This window comes from Carcharhinus amblyrhynchos, chromosome 8 (genome assembly GCF_965287045.1).
Source record: "Carcharhinus amblyrhynchos chromosome 8, sCarAmb.v2.hapA, whole genome shotgun sequence".
NCBI classification, from domain to species: Eukaryota; Metazoa; Chordata; class Chondrichthyes; order Carcharhiniformes; family Carcharhinidae; genus Carcharhinus; species Carcharhinus amblyrhynchos.
In genome coordinates this window covers 78,582,979-78,605,737 of record NC_137331.1, presented here as the reverse complement: position 1 = coordinate 78,605,737, position 22,759 = coordinate 78,582,979, and the positions used below count along the sequence as shown (strand labels likewise).

The 22,759-nt window shown below is 39.8% G+C and overlaps 1 protein-coding gene and 1 pseudogene across 1 annotated transcript in view; both read right to left on the bottom strand.

The window, feature by feature from the left end:
- The window catches only part of smchd1 (structural maintenance of chromosomes flexible hinge domain containing 1), a 168,502-nt gene that overhangs the window by 128,780 nt on the left and 16,963 nt on the right, over positions 1-22,759 (bottom strand). The window contains exons 2-11 of the mRNA XM_080194305.1: positions 19,979-20,054; positions 17,548-17,709; positions 17,299-17,381; positions 16,999-17,132; positions 10,728-10,842; positions 9,931-10,050; positions 7,085-7,251; positions 4,508-4,598; positions 1,948-2,158; positions 23-140 (exon numbers count right to left, since the gene is read on the bottom strand). Coding sequence (XP_080050431.1) covers positions 23-140; positions 1,948-2,158; positions 4,508-4,598; positions 7,085-7,251; positions 9,931-10,050; positions 10,728-10,842; positions 16,999-17,132; positions 17,299-17,381; positions 17,548-17,709; positions 19,979-20,054 — 1,277 coding nt within the window. The remainder of the gene's footprint in view (positions 1-22; positions 141-1,947; positions 2,159-4,507; positions 4,599-7,084; positions 7,252-9,930; positions 10,051-10,727; positions 10,843-16,998; positions 17,133-17,298; positions 17,382-17,547; positions 17,710-19,978; positions 20,055-22,759) is intronic.
- On the bottom strand, positions 3,549-3,691 carry LOC145347109 (U2 spliceosomal RNA; annotated as a pseudogene).

The following is a 22,759-nucleotide window of genomic DNA, read 5'->3' as shown; positions in this document are numbered from 1 at the left end:
AAAATTGTACACTTGTTCTTACTCTTCCACTGTGGTGTAGGGAATCAATCTTCCATTCCAAAAGCATTCAAATATTGATCTTTTTCCTCTAGCTCCTTTATCAACAGAATAGCAGTCTTCCTCATCATCGTCGACTGTATCTAAAAATAGAGGTGTTACAGTCAAAAGATTTTAAAAAATAGATACAGCACTACTTCCCTCTCGTGTCATTACCAAGCTACAACTTGTATTCTAAGTACATAACTGCACACGTTATTTACGCGTTAAGCAAATCTAACATACAATTGCAATTAAATATGAACATAATCCAAGATTTTATAATAAGCTTAACACTCAGGATAAGCATATCTGCAACTTTGAGACAAACCAAAACAAGTCTCCAACTTCATTGTTTATGCCACCCATAGTACAATATAACATGACCAGCATATGCATTAGATCACAAATATTAAGATCTAATAGAAAACTGAACAGGAGGCATAAAATGCAGCAACCAATGGACCAATCTTTTAAGATCACTACACAATCTTAATTGCAAACTATTTCAAATACATATTTTCAGCATTCATATTTTCCTGCCAGGCACAAGCTCATGGGAGGAGGTAATATAATGGCAGAGAATTAATTGGTTACTGATCAGAAAATAAATAAGTAAAGTGGGTAATTTTCAGGTTGGTAGACTGCAACTGGTAGGGATCAGTGCTTAGGCATCAGCTATTAATAATCTATATCAGGGACTTAGACGAACGGATCAGGCTTAATGAATACAAGTGTGCTGATGCAGAAATACGTTAGTAGGAATGTAAAGAATTTGCAAAGAGATGCATACAGGTTAAACAAGAAACAAGAACATGGTTGATGGAATAAAATAGAGGGAAATGTGAATTTAGGTAAACAGAATATTTTAGCAATGGTGCAAGTCTAGGAAATGCTGGTATTCAGAGCGACCGGGGTTTGCTTGGACACAGATTATAGTCAGTCATCATTAAGATATAGCAAGTTATTCGGAATGCAAATGGTACATTAGCCTTTCTTAAAAAGGGGCTGGAGGATAAAGTAGTATTAATGCAGTTATACTCTAGTAGTTTTGGTCTTCGTACCAGATGTACAATATCCTTGCCTTATGAGTACAACAAAGGTTTGCTAGTCTGACTCCTGAGATAAGGAGTTGTTTTATAAGCAGAGATGAGTTGACTGAGCCCACTTGCACTGGACTTCAGAAAGAGAGAAAATCTGATTGATACATTTAAAGTTCCTAAAGAGCTTGGCAGGAAAGCTGCTGAGAATATGTTTTCCCTGAGTAGTGAATTTAAAAGATGGGTTAATTTGAGAACAGGGGATCAACAATTTAGAACCAAGTTTGAGGTGAAATTTCTTCACTGAAAGGGCTGTGAATCTTTGGAATTTCCCAGAGAGGTGTAGATGATCAGTCATTAAGTGCATTTAAGGCACAGCTGATTTTTGTCTAATAAGGTATTCCAGGGATATGGAGAGAGTGAGGTAAGGTGGAGTCGAACCATGATTTTACTAAATGATGGAAGAGGCTCAAAAGCGCCAAATGCTACTCTGATTTCTTGTATTCTCAGGCAACTTAAGTATCTATTTCTGAAATAAGTGACAACCCATTGTTTGTCACTCAGCATAGTTTACTTTGCATGATTAAAATGATGAACCAGTAATGGTAAAACCAAGCTTTTTAATCTTCAAAAAACAAATCAGTGTTATATATTCATGCTATACATGTTAAGACTAAAGTTAACTAGGTTGGTGGTGGGAGAATGGTGGAAAAAAAACCCAAAATTCTGATCAACACATAAAATGGCACTCTTCGTCTTGAAATCTGCAAATTGAAGAACTCTACTTAAACACAGTTAGGAAATTAAGAAAGCCTCCTTACTCCCACTATTTGAGTCAGTTCAAGTCAACCAGTTCAAGAAATCTGCTTACTGAATGGACAGCTAACATCTTCAGGATAGGTTTCTTTATCATATAGGAAAGGATGATAACGTATCACTCCTTCTACAACGCCTTCTCCTTCAACATGTGCTTTAAATTCAAAGCAGTCTGCAGCAGTGTTGATGAAGAGAGTTTGCATGTCATCTTTTATTTCCCTTAGGTTCACAATCTTAGGGACTTTTCCCTTCTCAAACATTGAGATCTAACATAAACAAGGATATTTAAAAAAGCATGTTAGAATGGAAAACACAATTAAGGTAGTCACATTATCAGATCTGCTTACAAGAGAAAATTTTAACCAGATACCAGGTTAATAATACAAATGGTAACGATAATATGGTTGAACATCCAAATTTCTGAGTTGAAGTGTGAAAAACAGAACAGTGAGCACGAGGCAATAGGCAGCTAACATAAAAGGAAATCCAAAAATCACTATGTATGTAAAAGGGAAATAAGAGGAACAAAGATCAAAAAGGAGATCTACATATGAAGGCAGAAAACACGACTGCATTACTAAATGAGAACTTCGCATTTGTCTTTACTTAGGAAAAAGATACTGCCAAAGTCAGTGAAAAATACTCTGTGGGTTAAATTGATGAAGAGGTTATTACAAAGGTTAGGTGTAGTTAAAATTGGTAAGTCAGCTGGACGACATCAACATCATCCAAGGATGTTAAGGGAACTAAGGATGGAATTTACACATATTGACACAATTTTCCAATTCTCCTCACATGCAGAGGTGGTGCTATAGCACTGGAAAACTGCAATTTTTACAATCTTCATAAAAGGGTGTAAGAATACATTAAGGGCTACATGCACTACAAGCTTTTAGAGACGATACTCCGAGACAATTAAGTCACTTGAACAAGTGTGCATTAATTTGGAAAGTCAGCATGCATTTGATAAGGGTAAATTGTGAAGTAGCTTGCCTGAGTTTTTATTGATATAACAGAGTTAGTTGGATGAGGGTAATGTGATGTTTATGGACTTCCTAAAGGTATTTGATAAAGTGCCACATAAAGGCTCGGCAACACAAAATGGGAGCTCATCAAATAAAGGGGAAAGTGGCAGCATAGATCCAAAGTTGGCCGAGTGACAAGAAACAAAACAGTGGTGACTGTTGTTTCTCAGACTGGAGGAGTGTACGCAGTGAAGCTCCCCAGATATAGGTTAACGGCAGAGGAATGGACATGCTGAACTGGTCTTGCAAAGAGCATTCAAAAGGGGTCGATGACCTCCTTTTGGGCTGTTACCATTTTATGATTTGCTGAAAAAAGAGAGGCTGTCAAAGATTCATATCTTGCCAAATTTCAAAGGGAGCAACAATTTATGCTACAATCTCTGTTTCAGCAGTATTTAAGTTCATTTGCTGTTTCTTTTATTTATTCCTTCATGGAATGTGGGTACCACTGGCTGCACCGGCATTTATTGTTTTTGTTCCAATTCAATCAAATCAAGTCCAATTCAGAGTCTCAACAAGTTGAGACATTTCTGATCCAAGCTGACAAGAGAGGGTTCCCATCTCCTGTCTTGGGCTTGATCTACATGATCCAAGCTGATTGGAGTATGCATAGTTCCTCCTCCGAGGCTTGATCTCATTTGCATTTTAGCCAAAAGGCTAAGATGCCGCTTTTAAAAATTGCTTCAAATGAAGCTAAAATGTAACCTAATAACTTCAACCAAGCACAGCATGTCGATACTACATTTGATCTTAGCCAAAAGGCCGAGAATTAATTTGTGTCGTTCACATTCAAGGTTCAATGTCTCACTCACTGTAGTCGTCACAACCAAAATTTAGTAAGAAAAATAGCAAAATAAAGGACCTAACATGTACATTTGCAACAAAGTAACAATTAAATAACTCAGATGGCTTAAGCATTTTTGAATTCAAAGTGTTCACTTCCAAAAATTTGCCCTACAGATAATTTTGAATGAATGAGAAGTTTTGAATGCACTCTTCATTTCAACTGCAAAACCTAAAGTTTAATAAGCTTTTCAGTGAAACGACTCCAGATGATTTTCTCTCAAATGAATAAGGAACAGAGTCCTCTACACTATACCAGAATTTTCATTTTGTTCTCCTTCCCCTCCACCCTATCAATGGCATAAAACCCATCACATTTGGTTCAACAGGGAGTGGAAAATTGGGGTGTCATGGCAATTCATCAGTTTTGCAGTCCTGTGGTACAGGTAGATTTTATGGTAACATGGGTTCAAATCCCTCCATAGGAGCACATGACATGTCCAACCGAGACATTCAAAGGAGCATTAGATGATTATTCAAAAAGTAACATCATGCAGGGTTATGGGAAAAAGGCAGGAGAATTGCACCAAGTCATAATACTGAGCTGGTGCAGGCAGGACAGGCCAAATGGCTTTCTTCTGCACTGTTACAATTCTGTGATTCAAAACACTAACTCACTCTTTCCAAAGATACTACTAGACCTGAATATTTACAATTGATTTTATTTCAGATTTCTAATATCCACAGGATTTTGGTTATACTTAAGCATTCAAAGAGATCCCTTATCAATGAATATAATAAATTTACCTCAATATCAATGTTATTAAAAGGTCCTACTTCTTTAGTGGCTGTCATATCATTTCCTTTAGGCCCATGAATGTAGTAGTGGTAAATGTGGCTAAAAGGAAAGCAAAAAATTAACATTCTTTACAAAGTTGAAACTGATAGTAGTACCATAATAGCTTCAGAATTAAGCCATTAGTTACGTACTAATTATTAGTACATAACCCACGTGAAAAGAATCTGCCAACCATCATGCCATTAATAAGTCTACTCTCACATTCTGACTCTTGGCTATTAGGCAAGGTAATAAACTTGATAAATTTTTTCACGAAAATTAAATTTTAATCTATAAACAAGCATGGTAGTGGACAATGTTTGATGTATGCAAGGATAGTAGCAATACAAAACTTCAGCAAATATATATATTTTAAAATCCCATTTCAGCTTCTAGGGATTGTTCAAAAAGAAATTTAGCTGGCCATCATTTCAGGATGGCCTGTAGACAGGTTCCTGAAGTCTTAAAACATTTGCCCAAGCATGACAATAAAACAAACATATTTAGCTAGGAAAAATGGCAGTGCTAGGGCATGATACACAGAGACACTGAGGAAAGAGAGGGGTAATGAGGAGGATGTGATCTCTCAAGAGAAAGGGGGAGAGAGAGAGAGAGAGAAGAGGAGAGAGGGAGGAAGAAAGCTATGAGCAATGGGTAATACTGCTCACTTCTTTGATTCGTCAAATGTATTAACATACAACGAAAAGTATTGTTTCTTGCGCACTATACAGACAAAACATACCGTTCATAGAGGAGGAAATGAGAGTGAAGAATGTAGTGTTACAGTCATAGTTAGGGTGTAGAGAAAGATCAACTTAATGCAAGGTAAGTCTATTCAAAAATCTAACAGAAACAGGGAAGAAGTTGTTCTCGAGTCGGTTCGTATGTGACCTCAGACTTTTGTAGTATCTTTTTCCAGAAGAAGGTGGAAGAAAGAATGTCGAGAGTGCATGGGGGGTGGTCCTTAATTATGCTAGCTGTTTGCTGAGACAGCGAGAAACGTAGACAGAGTCAATAGATGGGAGACTGGTTTGTGTGATGTACTGGGCTATATTCACGGCCTTATGTATTTCCTTGCAGTCTTGGAAAGAGCAGGAGTCATTCCAAGCTGTGATACAACCAGAAAGAATGCTTTCTATAGTGTATCTGTAAAAGTTGGTGAGAGTCATAGCTGACATACCAAATTTCCTTAGTGTTCTGAGAAAGTAGAGGCGTTGGTGGACTTTCTTGACTATAGTATCAGCATGAGGCGGGGGGCTAGGACAGGTTGATGATGATCTGGACACCTAAAAACCTGAAGCTCTTGACCCTTTCTATTTCGTCCCCATTAACGTAGACAGGGGCATGTTCTCCTTTATGCTTCCTGAAGTCAATGACAAGCTCCTTCATTTTGTTGACATTGAGGGAGAGGATATTGTTGTTGTAGCAGTTTACCAGATCCTCTACCTCATTCCTGTATTCTGTCCCGTCATTGTTTAAGTTCTGACCCACTATGGTTGTCATCAGCAAACGTGAAAATTGTGTTGGAGGGGAATTTGGTCACACGGTCCTAAGTGTAGGAGTACTATAGTAGAGGGCTGAGAACACAGCCTTGTGGGGCACCGGTGTTGAGGATGATCATGAAGAAGGTGTTGTTGCCTATCCTTACTGATCATAGTCTGTGAGTGAGGAAGTTCCAGTCACAAAGGGAGATGCTGAGGTCCAGGCCACTGCAGTTCATTTTATTTATGCATGTATCTTCATAACTCTTAAAAATATTTATCTTTCTTTCTCAAATATTTGCTGGATCTGGCTTTGACATTTACAAACCACTGCTGGAACAATGCTTTGACATTTACAAACCACTGCTGGAGCAACAATAACCAAACAAGAAAAAAAAACAAATCCTTTCTATTGGCTTTCTTCCTCTTTCATTTGCGTCCAGTAAATTATTTTGGGAGCAACTGACAGATTTAGGATAAAGGAAGTAAAATTGTTTTGGGGGGTGGGGGGGGGGGGGGGGGGGGGGGGGGGGGGAAGAGAGGAGAAAAATCAGTCTTGACAGCATCCCTTAGATTTTTCTTTAAATGTTTATTATGTGCCTGTTTACAAACATTTTCAGCAGTCCCTTTTCTTTTATTAATCAATTCAGAAATATATCCAGAACTTGGTCTGTTTTAGTATAAGCTACACAAGGAAGATGACAAAGTGGGCCAGCTGAAGGAAAACTGTTTAATTATAATTGGATTCTTGACTGCCTGCCTAGCACCGAGTCCCTTATTTCTTTAATATCTTTCAATGGAGGCACAGAGTTTGCAAATTCCTGCACTGAGAACATTTTATCCAACGGAAATCTTTTTTTCTGAGAAGCCTGTGAAAACGAAATAGTCCTGAAAAAAAACTCAAAAGAAAATTTTGATCTCAGTTAATGTGGGGTGGAAAGAGGGTTCTTGCACTGCAAGGGAAACTGTATTTATACTTGCATTTGAAGTGAAATGTTAGCAAGTTAAAACTTTGACAATGAATAACAAAAAAAAATACTTTTAGGTTGAACATTTGTCACTTACGCCAACTGTCTAGTCCAAAGATGAAAGTAGCTTTTCAGGTACTGCACATGAGCTTGCTGAACTCCTGTGATTATCACTGCAGTAAAGTTTTTCTTGTTCTTTTCCTCCATAATGAGACTATGAAGGAATCGTTCATCTTCACTGGTGATGTGCATTGAATCAGTTGGCTATTTAAAAAATGCATAACATTGAATAAAATTTGTTACACACTAATGAACTTCAAATAATTTAGTACTAAAATCTCAAAATCATTCAATTTCTTTGTGCCACTATCAAATGCACACATACTACACTTGAGTCTAGTTCAGTTTGGGAAACTTGGTGACCATGGACGAAGTGGTCCGCAGGGCCTATTTCTGCACTGTGTATTTCTATGACTCCATGTACAGAACGTGGTTGCAGGGTGACTGGGACTGGGAACTGAATATCCAGGGGTATCAGACATTTTGGAAGAACAGACAGGAAGGAAAAAGAGGCAGAGTGGCTCTGTTAATTAAGGATAACATCAAGGCGGTAGTGAGAGACGATATAGGCTCTAAGGAGCAAAATGTGGAATCGATGTGGGTGGAGATAAGGAATAGTAAGGGGAGAAAGTCACTGGTGGGCATGGTCTATACGCCCCCTCTTAGAATGCTGTCAGGATAGTTTCCTTGAACAGTATGTTACAGAACCTACGACGGAGTGAGTTATCTTGGATCTGGTCCTGTGTCATGAGACAGGTAAAATTAAAGATTTTCTTGTGAGGGATCCTCTTGGAATGAGTGATCACAATATGGCTGAATTTCTAATACAGATGGAGGGTGAGAAAGTAGGGTCCCAACCCAGTGTCCTCTGCTTGAGCAGAGGGGAATACGATAGGATGAGGGCGGAACTGGCTAATGTAGACTGGGAGCGCAGACTAGTTGGTAGGACAGCTGAGGAACAGTGGAGGATTTTTAAGGAGATTTTTCTCAGTACTCAGCAAAAATATATTCCGGTGATAAAGAAGGAATATAAGAAAAGGGATAACCAACTGTGGATAACTAAGGAAATAAAGAAGATTAAAAACTGATGCATACAAAGTGGCCAAAACTAGTGGGGCATTAGAAGATTGGGAAAGCTTTAAAAAACAAAGAACTAAAAAAGCAATAAAGAAAGGAAAGATAGATTATGAAACTAAACTAGCACAAAATAGAAAAACTGATAGCAGAAGTTTTTACAAATATATAAAAAGGAAAAGAGCGGCTCAAGTAAACATTGGATCCCTAGAAGACGATAAGGGGGATTTAATAATGGGAAACGTGGAAATGGCCAAGGCCTTAAACAAGATTTCTGCGTCGGTCTTCACGGTAGAGGACACAAATAGCTTATCGAAAATTGACAGTCGTGGGACTGTAGGGGGTGAGGACCTTAAAACGATTACTATTACTAAAGAGGTAGTGCTTGGTAGGCTAACGGAACTAAAGGTAGACAAGTCTGCAGGCCCGGATGGAATGCATCTCAGGGTACTAAAAGAAATGGTAGAAGTAATAGCAAACGCGTTAGTTGTAATTTATTAAAATTCGCTGGACACTGGGGAGGTGCCAGCTGATTGGAAAACAGCTAATGTGACGCCACTGTTTAAAAAAGGAGGTAGACAAAAGGCGGGTAACTACAGGCCCGTTAGCTTAACGTCCGTAGTTGGGAAAATGCTGGAATCTATCATTAAAGAAGAAATAGCAGGACACCTGGAAAAGAATGGTCCAATCAATCAGACGCAGCATGGATTTATGAAGGGAAAGTCGTGTTTGACAAATTTACTGAGTTTTTATGAAGATGTAACGAGTGTGGTTGACAGAGGGGAACAAGTGGATGTGGTGTTTTTAGATTTCCAGAAGGCATTCGATAAGGTGCCTCACAAAAGGATGCTGCAAAAGATTAAGGTACACGGAGTTGGGGGTAAAGTGTTAGCGTGGATTGAGGATTGGCTATCTAACAGGAAACAGAGTTGGAATAAATGGGTGGTTTTCCGGTTGGCAGTTGGTGACTAGTGGACTGCTGCAGGGATCGGTGCTGGGGCCTCAACTGTTTACCATATACATAAATGATCTGGAGGAGGGGACCGAGTGTAGGGTAACAAAGTTTGCTGATGACACAAAGAAGAATGGGAAAGCGAATTGCGTGGAGGACGCGAAAAGTTTGCAGAGATACTTGGATAAGCTAAGTGAGTGGGCGAGGATCTGGCAGATGGAGTATAACGCTGGCAAGCGTGAGGTTATCCACTTTGGAAGGAATACTAATAAAACGGACTATTATTTAAATGGTGAAAAATTACAACATGCTACTGTGCAGAGGGACCTGGGGGTCCTTGTACATGAATCGCAAATTCTCTGCCCATTGAAGCAGTGGAGGCTACCTTGTTAAATGAGTTTAAGTCACAGGTAGATAGATTTCTAATCAATAAAGGAATTAACAGTTATGGGGAGCAAGCGGGTAAGTGGAACTGAACCATTATCAAATCAGGCATGATCTTATTGAATGGCGGGGCAGGCTCGAGGGGCTACTCCTGCTCCTGTTTCTTATGTTCTTATGAATTCTCAATTACCCCGTGCTTCAATGTAATTTAAAGTGAACCTTGAATGTCATTTTAAAACACCTTTTTCTAAATTAAACAATTAGCAAACTTCTTTCAATTGCTTTAGAGATTCTCTGTCCCTCCATGAGATCCAGATATCACATTATATAGATTTATCAATAAGAAAGCTACAATTTGCATCGATGTCAACAGGTTGCAACAGTCAAAAATACATTAGGAGGATGGAGTAAAATCCTTTGAATGAATTGTTATTTTTAGCAGTGAAAGCCTTAGAAAGGAGTCAGTATTTTACCTTTCTGTTTCTGATGAATCCACTGTATATTGCTTCTTTATTTTTTTCCTTCTTTTCAAAATCATCTTTAGAAAGCATTAATTCATGTACATCTTGGGAATCTGCTGGTTTAGTTATCATCTACAGAAAAACACACAAAACATACTTTGCTAAAACACGCAGCGAGAAGATAATTTCCGTCAAACCATGTACTTTATTCAATCAAATAGTCAGGACAGTAGGCAAATCGCCTGCTGTGGGGAATATGCATATGATGCCTGTAAACCAACTTTAATTTTCCTTTAAAATGAATAGGCATCCCAAAATTAAATTCAGAGGAGTACACAATTTATTTTATTTAACTAGTTTTCTGCACAAATCTTTTTTTATTAACATTCTATTTAACTAAACATTTCTCAAAGTTTAGAGATTTTCTGACATACTGATTTACGTCAAATTGTACAGACTGATTTTCTATGTAACTTCACATTGTATTCTCTCTCATTTGAGGAAGGGTCTGGACTTGTCATAATAAATTATGAAAGTACATCCAAGCCAAAAGGAAAAACACCAAGATCAATTTAACATGATAGTTTATTTAGCTACAGCTACTTCTGTTCAACCTAGATTTATCTAACAAAAATAATGATTCATCAAACCAGCAAGAACAGTTACATTTCAGTTTTCTCAGGAAATTTTGGAAACAAAAACATCGCTCCAGCCAATTATGTTAAGTTAATAGTCAGAAATTGCTAAAAGAAATCTTTCACTGTTGAATTGAAATACTCTTGCTAATGGCTATGAATTTCTGAACTCACTCTTGTTGATTGACCGATGAAGAACACTGCTTGTTTCCCGCCGACACCAAAATAGGAAATGTCACTATTGAGACTGCGAGGCACCACAGGTGGACGAACATATCCTGAATGATCACTGAGGAAATAAGATTTTATTTTTCATTAATTTTCCAACAAAATGATTAAACTTAATAAACAATTTGAATGCTCACTCCAGTTTCTATTACCAATAGTTTATTTGCAATGCCAGCATTTACTGCCCATTCCTAATTCCCCTTGAAAAGATGGTGGTGAGCCATCTTCGAGAACTACTATAGTCTGTGTGTTGACAATATATATCAAGTGGAACTTACACAGCAATAAAATTTGCTCACTGATACACAGTTTGGGTTTCACCAGGCTGATCTCATCACAACCTTGACTCATACACTGACAAAAGAATTGAAGAGGAGATACAAGACGATGGTGACTGAGTGTGGCAGAGGAGCCAGCAAAGCTCAGTGGGAATCAGGAGAAAACTCAACTGACTGGACTAATAGCTAGCAAAATGGAATAGGATTGTGATTTTGGAGGTCAATTATTTCAGTGCCAGGCCATCACCGCAAGATAGTGCCCTAGCCCAACCACCCACAGCTTCTTTCTCAATTACCTTCCATCATCATAACGTCAGAAGTGGGGACATTTGGTGGTGATTGTATAACATTCAGCACCATTCATGACTCCTCAGTTATTGAAGCAGTCTGTATCAACGTTCAGTAAGATGTGACAACATGCAAGCTTAGGCTAATAAACTGCAACCTTTGTTCATGGAATATCGGTGGTACAGGCTAGGCCAGTTTTATTGCCCAAGCCTAAATGGCCTTGAAACAGTAATGAGCCACTTTCCTGAACAGCTGCAGTCCACCTGCTGTTAAGAGGTCCCACAGAAGTGAAGGAACAGTGATATAGTTTCAAGTCAGGATGCTGGTGATCCCATGCATCCGCTGCCCTTGTACTTCTAGGTGGTAAAGTTGCAGGTTTGGAAGGTGCAGACAAAGGAGGCTTTGTGAGTTGCTGCAGTGCAATTTGTATATGGTACACACTGGGGCAGCACACTGGTTAGCACTGCTGCCTTACAGCGCCGGAGACTAGGGTTAGATTCCAGGCTTGGACCACTGTCTGTGCAGAGTCTGCACGTTCTCTTGGTGTCTGCATGGGTTTCCCCCCATGGTCTGAAAGACATGCTGGTTAGGTGCATCAGTCATGCTGAATTCTCCCTCGGTGTACTCGAAAAGGCGCTGGAGTGTGACGACTAGGGGATTTTCACAGTAACTTCATTGCAGTGTAATGTAAACCTACTTGTGACACCAATAAACTAAAACTTATAAAAGCTTTGCGTCGATGATGGCATGAGTGAATCTTTAATACTTTATTCTTCATGGCACCCAAATGCTAGGCAATGACCATCTCCAACAAGACAGAATCTAACTAACTCCCCAAGACATCCGATTATATTACCATTGCTGAATTCACCACTAACATCTTGGAGTTTACCACTGACCAGAAATATTTGGACCAGCCTTATGAATACTGTGGCAACAAGAGCTGGTCCAATTCAAGGCTGGGAATGCTGCACTGAGTAACCCTTGCCCCTGCTCCCTAAAGCTTGCCCAACATCAACAAGGCATAAGTGGGGGCAGTATTCTGGCATACATTAATGGTTTAAAGTTAGAAAACAGAGAAATAAATTGTCATTCTCAGATTGGCAGGCTACACCTTTTAGGGCGCAGCAAGGATCAGTGATTAGATCCAGCTGCTCACAATGTATGTCAATGATTTAGATATGGGGTCTAAATACAATTTTTCAAGTTTGCTGATGACACAAAACTAGGTGAAAATGTAAGTTGTGAGGGTAATGCAAAGAAGCATGTAGGAGGATCAGACAGTATAACTGTGCAAGCAAGAACATGGCAGATGAAATATAATGCAGAAGATTGTTTTCCACTGTGGTAGACAGAACAGAAATATACAGAACTTCTTAAATGGAGATGGTTTGGAAAGTCGATGTCCAGTGATTTGGGTGTTGCGTCCATGGGTCAATGAAAGTTAACATGCAGCTTCAGTAAGCAATCAGGAAAGTGAATGGTATGTTGCCCTTCACTGCAAAGACATTTGAGCAGAGGAGTAAAGATGCCTCACTGCAATTATATAGACCCTCCGTAGACCACACCTGGAGTACTGTTTGTAGTTTTGGATTCTGTACCCAAGGGAGGAAATACTTGCCACAGAGGGAATGCAATAAATGTTCACTCGACTGATTTCTGGGATAATAGGATGACAGAATTGTCTTACTTGCAGAGATTGAGGAAACTTGGCCTGTATTCTCTAGACTTCACAAAAATGAGAAGTGAACTTACTGAGACATACAAAATTCTTACAGGTAAGATGTTATATATTCTAGCTGCCAAGTTTCTATTAGACAGGAAGGTTGTATTCCCTGGCTGGGGTGCGGGTGCAATCTACAGCCAGAAGTTGGAGGGATTTTTTTCATTCAAAGGGTCACGAATCTTTGGAATTCTCTGCCCGAGGGGGCTATGGAGATTCAGTCATTGAACATGTTCAAGGCAGATTAACAGATTTCTAGATAGTGAAGACAGTAACAACATAGTACAAGAAAATGACATTAAGGTGGAACAGTCATGATGCAGCAGACTAGCAGGCTTGAAGGGCCAAACAGCCTATTCTTGCTCCTACTTTCTACTTCCCCAGCTCTAGGGAATTATAGAATATTCACCACTTGCCTGGACATGTGTCCACAACCATAACCATTCATCCCTCCATCACCAATGCATGGTGGCAGCATTGTTTACCATCTGCAAGTTGGACACAAGCGTTTTTTTTTACTTGCCTTGCAACCGTGCAAACTCTCCCACTTTTAATCACAAGGGCAGCAGAAGCATGAGAACACTGCCAACTGCAAGTTTTCCTTCAAGCCAAACACCACCTTGACCTAGAACTATATCACCATTCCATCACTGCTGATGGCCCGAAATCCTGGAACTCCTGAAGATGCACCTACACTACATGGACTGCAACAGTTCAAGGCAACTCAACACTAATTTCTCAAGGACAATTAAGGATGGGAAATAAATACTGACCTAGCCAGTGACATCTATATCGCAATAAAGAATAAATGAAAGGTACACCCACAATGTTTTTCTCTGTAGTGGCTTACTATGACATTTCCAAGAGAATTCTGCAATTACATATAGGCCAGACCAGGCAAGGACAGCAGGTTTCGTCCACTATAGGACATGGAGTGGTTAGCACTGCTGCCTTACAGCCCCAGGGACCCGGGTTCAATTCTCAGCTTGGGTCACTGTCTGTGCAGACTCTTACATTTTCCCTGTGTCTCTGCGGGTTTCCTCCGGGTGCTCCAGTTTCCTCCCACAGTCCGAAAGACATGTTGGTTAGGTGCATTGGCCATGCTAAATTTTCCCTTCGTGTATCTGGACAGGGGCCGGAGTGTGGCGACTAGAGGATTTTCACAGTAACTTCATTGCAATGTTAATATAAGCTTACTTGTGACACTAATAAACAAACTTTAAAATAAAAAAAGGATGAACCAGGTGAGATTTTACAACACTCTAGTATTTCCATGATGTGACTAGCATTTTATTCCAGATTAATGAATTGAATTCAGATTTATTCAGCTGCCATGGTAGAATGTGAACTCACAACATTAGTCTGGTCCAATGATGTTATATCGGGTATATATCAATATGTAAAAGATTTGAAACATAGTGATCTCCAGATGCTTCCATGTTTCAAATGTATTTCAGGGATATCTTCAACACAATCTTGTTTTTAAACTGCAAGTCAGATAATACAGAGGAATAATTACTGATTAATTGCTAAGAACAGCAAGCTTAAATTCAAAACTTTAACTGGAACAAAGTACAATTTTCATTGTTTACATGCCGGTGCAGGTAGTTTGACAACACTAGTTACAATCAAAACAATGAAGGCAGATTATCAGAGAATATATAGAGTTATATAACTCATCAAGGTTGATCTATAGTCTTTCAAGTTATTTGTCATTCAACATTCCTGCGTGCAGATGAGTAACTTCAACATTAACTCCATCATTTATCCAAGGACAACGATTCACTTAATCAAATAATCACAAGGAAAGCATAACCAAGCTTTCAATGACCATCCTGAAAACACTCAATTATCTTGCTTCATCAGATTATTGAAAGATATGGCTTAGATTTTTTTTAAAAATGTATTACATTTATCAGAAGTAGCCAGTGTAACATCAATAGTACAATATAAAAGCGGAACAAAGTTCAGCTTAAAAGCATCAGTTACGCAACCATACCTAGTTTTTAAATATATAGACCTGCATGGTGGAACAGTGCTGCCTCACAGCACCAGGGACCCAGGTTCGATTCCCAGTATGGGTCACCGCATTGCGCAGTTTACACATTCTCTCTGTTTGTGGGGTTCCCTCCGGCTGCTTTGGTCTTCTCCCACAGTCCAAAAGACATGCTGGTTAGGTACACTGACCACACTAAATTCTCCTTCAGTGTACCCAAACTGGCACCAAAGTGTGATTAGGGGATTTTCACAGTGACTCCACTGCAGTGTTAATGTAAGCCTAATGTGATCCTAATAAATAAACTTAAGAATTTAAAGATATAAAACAAGATTAGGTAGGGACAGCAGTACAAATGTTGTGGTGCAACTATAGTTCTGAAAGGTTGGGGATGAACATTGTGATCTCTGGCAGCCAGTTTATAGGACCCCATAGTGTCAAGCTGATTTTAAATCAGGAATACAGTAGTAAATAAATAAGGGCAATGCAGTAATCATGCTGGACTTTAATCTTAAAATAAAGTTAAAGTTTATTTATTAGTCACAAGTAGGCTTACATTAACACTCCAATGAAGTCGCTGAGAAAATCTCTTAGTCGCCACACTCTGGCGCCTGTTCAGGTACACTGAAGGGGAACTTGGCATGGCCAGTCCACCTAATCTGCACATCTTTGGACTGTGGGAGGAAACTGGAGCAGGTAGAGGAAACCCACGCAGACACAGGGAGAACGTGCAAACTCCACACGGACAGTCACCTAAGGTCTGTATTGAACCTGGCTTCCCAGCACTGAGGCTGCAGCGCTAACCATTATGGCTATATGTTTAAATTTGCATTGGGTTTGTGTGTGATTTAGTAAAAGGGCTTAAATATGAAAAGGGCTTAAGTATGTAGGTACGAGGGATGAATTTGGCCAAGGTAGATTGGGAACCCCAATTAAACGATATGACACAGTAGATAGAAAAGGCAAACGTTGATAGGATTCACTCAAAATTCTTAACTCTCTCAAGGAATTAAATCCATATGGAAAAATGGCCCATCCATGGCTATAAAGTTAAAGATAACATTCGATCAAAGGAGGTGGCTGACGATGCTGTCACAAACAGCAGTAAAGCCTGAGGGTTGGGAGATCAAAATTCAAAGGTTCATAAAGAAGTTGATAACACAAGGTGACAGAAGACCAAAACAAGCATGAGACAAAAAAAATCTCAAAAGCCATGACATTATATAAAAAAGGGAGAAAGTAACAGAGTAAATCTATGGCTGTTAGAGGCTGAGACAGAAGACTAAGCATGAAAGATTATAGTGGAGATTACATTGGTTTCATCCCCATCTTGAGAGACACTGGGTACACAGCAGTGAATGAATTCTCCATGGCGCATGCCTGGTGGGATCCAGAGGAGTGCAAATCACGAACTGACAGGCAATCTCACCGTGGCAAGTCCATCTAACCTGCATGCCTTTGAACTGTAAAAGGAAACCAGAGCACCCAGCAAAAACCCACACAAACATGGGAGATCGTGCAAACTCCACAGAAACAGACACCCCAGGATAGAACCAAACTTGGGTCCCTAGAGTTTGACACAGCAGCGTTAACCACTGTGCCACCATGCCACTCTAGAGATGTTAAATACTTGTGAGAAGACACACAACATAGCCTGCACATCTTTGTGGCTTCCTCCCACACTCCAAATATTGTGGTAGCTAGGTTGATTGACCCCATGGTAAATTGCCCCATAGTGTCAAGGAGTTAGCAGGGTAAATATGTGGGGTTATATGATAGGTCCTGGGAGGGATTACTGCCAGTGCAGAATCGATGGCCTCCTCCTGCACTGTAGGGATTCTATAATTGGATTTCATAAAGCACATCGATAACAAGTTACACAAGGTGTTATTATACAAAATTAAGCCTCATGATTATATGTGGAAAACAAACCTTTCGATGTCATCATCTGTTCTGGTGAACTTAGACAGTCGATACACCGCCCAATTATTAAGCTGCTTTGATGTCATTCCCCTCCCATTGTCAATTACAGCTACTGCTGGTTTACCTTGAGATTCATCAAACAACTATAAAAGAGAAACAAGCCATTACAATTGGAATCAGAGAATAATCTGGGGAGCATTTGAAATGTGTCAACAGCACTAGCCACGTTCCCATAGTCTTAACTCTCCGTCTGCAAATCTAAATGAGATTGGCAGTTTTCAAAGATTTTTTAACATATACGTTACTCACCAGTCGGACCTGTATGTTACGAATTCCTTTGTTGCTTGCTGTTGCAGATAATGAGTTATCTATCAGTTCAGCAAAGGCAAATGCTGTTTAGTTAAAATAAAACGTTAGTTGTGTTTGGCAACACTTGAAGCCATGTTCTAATCTAAGTAATTCAACACGTTGAGAGCAAGAAATCTAGAACAGCACCTCTAATTTGAATTTATTTTCTGCAATGTTATTCAAATTAAATGGTGCAAATCATATACTTACGCAATGGAGTCTGTCCTTCACTGGCATAGTATTCATACATGCCACTTTTAACCAATGTATCATAGTGTGGAAGAAAGTCAATTCGCTCCCTTGTTGCCGAGGGCAGTATCTGGTCGACTGAGTGAAGTATATACAAAGTGGTGCCATCTTTAACACATTTTTCTAAGGTTGAAAAACAAGAGCAAAACTAGTAAAATGCATTTCCAATTAATTAATGACTTGAAATTATATAAAGGCACAAAAATGCCTTCAATATAGGGAACTCAAATACAAAGGACAGACATCTGTGAACAAATTTGCAATATTACACTAAATCTGTACAAAAGAACTATCTTAATATACAATGTGCAAACACATTAAATGGACATTTTGCATGAGGAAAATGAAGATGAGGCAATATTTTTCACTCAGAGGATCTTGAGTCTTTGAAACTCACTTCACGAAAAGTTTGTTGAATATAGGAAGGACGCAGATTTAACGTTACTAGCAGATCAGCCATGATCTTTTTAAATGGCGGAGCGGATTTGATGCGCTGAATGGCCTACCCCGATCCCTGTTCATATGTTCTGTAACATGCAGAATCCACATGTAACCACAGGTTCTACTTATTTGCACATACTGTACATGTCTGGTACAGCGATCTGTTACTTAAAGGTTGACATTGTAAATTCTCAGTGCTCACAAGGGCTGCCATGAAAACTTACATGATATTTCATTTTAACCGATTAGGCATGTAACATTGACCTGAGTCAAGATCCAAAGCAGTGAAATCCATTCTTAGGTTTGTGATGTGTGCCGGGGCCTTGAAGTCCTGACATGCGCATGCTTGAATTGCCCAGGAAGTTTAAACTGCCAGTGGATTGATTTCCACTGCCCCAGGCATTATGCCATTATCTCTTACACTGACCTGTGCTGGAGACTTGGATCAGATGCACAGGACTTAACTGGAAATACTGCGCAGAAATAACAATTAACCAGTGTACCTGAATTCAGCACAACTGACTGCCTTCAGTCACCCACAAATCTGACCCAATTCTCTCTCCAGCCAGTCTACACCCACATCCCGCTCCCCCAACCTACCATCCACCCACTGAAACATTTGAGACCTTTAAGAACTTAACCTGAATTCAGCAGCTGTCATATTAAAAAAAAAGGGCATGTCCCACTCTTCTCTGCACTGCGTTAATACTTTGTTGCTGCAGCTGGGATTGGAAATCCCAAGAGAAAAGGTGTAAAGCGGCTGGGGTGCAAAACTTTTGCAGGCAGTGGTAATGTGGCCAGCATTGCCACTAAGAGGAAACATCGGTTAATATGTTCACAGCATCACCTACAGGTACTATCCTTGTGGCATCATGAATCAATTCACATTTAAAGTACGATGCACAAGAAATCTGGGTGAAGTGTCAAATCTCATCGCAAAGGATATTAGAGCTTGAAAAGATTGATCAGAGCAAGGAAAACAAAATGGATATTCCTGCTCTTGCATGCAAAGCCTTTTTCCTTTTTCTTTATGGCATCAATGCCCTAATAAAATTTGTCTCAATAGAGATCAAAGTCCACAGCTATTAAGTCCACATCAGAAAGCTAAATTAATTTCAGAATAAGAAAGAATTTTTCAGCTAACTAACCACAGATCAGGCCAAGCACAATTGACAAAGCAGGTTTGTGGAACTGGATTATTGCGCAGCTTTGGGAACCGAACGAAAATCTACTCATTCAGCAAAAATTTTAAGGACCTACGCTCAAAACCTGATCTGTGTTGAGTAAGTGCATCTAAGTGACAATATTGGCACAGGAATCAGTCCGAGCTGCTTCTGACTGGAAAGGCAAAACGTTGGCCAGAATTTCTAATTCTGAACATTCTGCAATAACCTCTACGGCAGTGCTTGCGAGGAGATTAGCACATGGTTGCAATGCCCTTTTTCTATACTTGTGCATGCAGTGTAGCACTTGGGCAACAATACAGGAGGGTTCCAAACAACTGTAGCACTGCATAATCACTAATATCTATGCGAGTTCATGAATATACATAACGTGAAAGAATCTGTGTTTTTCAGCTAACATAAGCAAGCTCTTTGTTTAAAAAAAGCCACACATTTATCATTTAAGACAATGGAGTTGATCATAAATGCATAACCTTTAGCATGATCAGCACATGCTTATTTGTAGAACTATTCAGGAAAGTTGATTTTATTTAAATTTGACAACTAATGACTACTCTTTCTGTTGTATCTGAAATAACATTACAAGATATGCTGCCTGCAACTGATTTTTTTTGTGTCATATAGGCCAGCTACATCCAACTACAGCAAATTCAGGCATATTATGTTCACTGTTTGTATTTGGCCAGACAGCTAGGTAAAGTACGGTATGTAAAATCTGACTACTGCATCCCGTTAAAATGGACAATCGGAGTTCCAAATAAACTTACCAAAGTTTTGAGATTTGATTTCTTTTCTATTTGTCGTTGTAATTACAAAATTATTTTCTGCAGTAATGTCAAAAGCCTGAAGAAAAACAAAAGCAATGTTAAGCACACAAGTAATTTTACTTGACCAAAATCTTTTCAGTTTTCAATTGAAATGCACCCACACACCGGACAGTACAATCTTGATTGATTGCTTCAATGAAGACTATACGCTAATCAGACACATGAAAGATTCTTCACACTGCTGGATTTGGGCAATGCCCATTTTTCCTATTCCACATGAAGAAGATCTATCTGTTCATTATTCCAATTTTTAAAAGATCAGTTAGTAACAAGTTCTGCTAATGTCCTGAACAGACAATGAGAAGTCATTAATGTAACTGTTGCATGTTGACAACGCACAAATTTTAAACATGAATATTTACCTAATAAAGATTTTGTGTTTAATTTCACATTATGCACATACCATTGCAGCAGACTGATCATAATGCAAACTCCGTGAATATAAGGCAGGGGCAAGTGATAATGTCATTGTTCAGACTAATACGCTCTTGTGTGTCACAATTAGATTAAAAATACTTTGAGTACAGGTATAAGGACTGACCTACGTGACAACCTTAGATATGCTATCGATTGAGACCAGAATGAGAAGTGTTCAGGAAGGAACAAATCAGGAAAAATCAGCCTTATTCTGGCACTGGTAGGAGTGTAATATACACAAAACCAATTGTTTGTCTATGCCGTATCTAGGGCTCTGGATCCACCTAAATAGTGGAAACAATGGAAAGTAATTGCATTTATATCATGCTTTTCACAATCACCAAACAGCTCACAGCCTGATAAAGCCACAGGGGTACTTTTGAAGTATAGTCATTGATGTAGTACAGGAAATGGTCCAGTTTCGACAAAAGCAACTGAACAATTTCTTAAAAATTGAAGCTCTAAAATCACTTAGCAAACATTCTGACCACAAACATAGTTGCTTTACAAGTTAAGGATAAACAGTTTATTAATTTTGCAAGGCAAAACTAATTCTAAGTGCAGTTTTTCATACATAAAAGAAACTCACAAATAATGGGTACATTATATGAATTAAAAGTCCCCTTTAGGTCCAGTAACACCCTAAATAAGCAATTTTAAAACAATTGCGGGACAATAATAAATGATGACTGTCAGCTCCCCTCCATATCGCAGACTGACATCATCGAGCCAAATGCATGTGCACTTTGGCAGGAAGAAGAGAGACTATTTTTTAAACGGAGAGAGAATTCAGAGATCAGAAGCAAAAAAGAGACTTGGGAGTCCTAACGCAGGATTAGAACATAAGAAATAGGAGCAGGAGTAGGCCATCCAGCCCGCCCCGCCATTCAATAAGATCATGGCTGATCTGTCGTGGCTCAGTTCCACATTCCCGCCCTCTCCCAATAACCCTTAATCCCCTCGCTTATCAAAAACCCATCAACGCGTGTCTTAAAAATATTTAGCGAGGCAGCCTCCACCACTTCAACGGGCAGAGAATTCCAGAGATTCACCACCCTTTGAGTGAAGAAGTTCTTCCTCAACTCCGTTCTAAACCGCTCCCCCCCCCCTTTATCTAGTCCTACTGTCCTTTCTGAGCGGGAAGAGCCTCTCCACCTCTATCCTATCCATCCCATTCATCATCTTATACGTCTCAATGAGATCTCCCCTCATTCTTCTAAACTCTAACGAGTACAAGCCTAGTTTATTCAGCCTCTCCTCATAGCTCAACCCCCTCAACTCCGGTATCAGCCTAGTAAACCTCCTCTGCACTCCCTCCAAGGCCAAAATATCCTTGCGTAAGTGCGGCGACCAAAACTGCACACAGTACTCCAGCTGCGGCCTCACCAATGCCCTATACAGCCGCAGCAAGACCTCCCTACTTTTATATTCAATCCCCCTCGCTATGGGCCAGCATCCCATTCGCCTTCCTGACCACCTGCTGCACCTGCAGGCTGGGTTTTTGCGACTCATGCACAAGGACCCCGAGGTCCCTCTGCACCGTCGCCTGCTGCAGTTTTTCGCCACGTAAGTAATAGTCCTTCCTACCATTATTCCTACCAAAGTGGACCACTTCGCACTTGCCAACAATAAATTCCATTTGCCATTTCCTGGCCCATTCGCCCAGCCTATCTAGATCCTTCTGCAGACTCTCCACACCCTCCGCGCAATTTGCCGTTCCACCAATCTTGGTGTCATCAGCAAATTTCGACACCAGACACTCGGTTCCCTCCTCCAGATCATCTATATAAATGGTAAATAGCTGAGGCCCCAGCACCGGCCCCTGGGGCACTCCACTAGTCACCAACCGCCAATCTGAATAGCACCCATTAACCCCCACTCTCTGCCTCCTATTTGACAGCCAATCCTCTATCCACGCTAACACCCTACCTTCTCTTAAGGTTGAATGGATAGTTAGGAAGGCAAACAATTCATTTCAATAGTAGAATGCACAAAAGCAGGGTGCACTGCTGAGGCTTTAGAGAGCTCAGGTCAGACCACATTTGGATTATTGCGAGCAATTTTGGGCCTCAAATCGAAGGAAGGACACGCTAATCTTGGAGAGGGTCCAGAGTAGGTTCATGAGAATGATCCCGGAATGGAAAGCTGGATTTGAGGAATTTTTGAGGACATTGGGTCTGTACTCAATGGAGTTTAGAAGGATAAGGAGGTATTGCAGGAAGTACAACGTGCCAACAGTGACCATGTGCAGCCAAAAGGGCTGGGACCAAACGGAATGAAAACTGCACAAATTTGCAGGCTGCG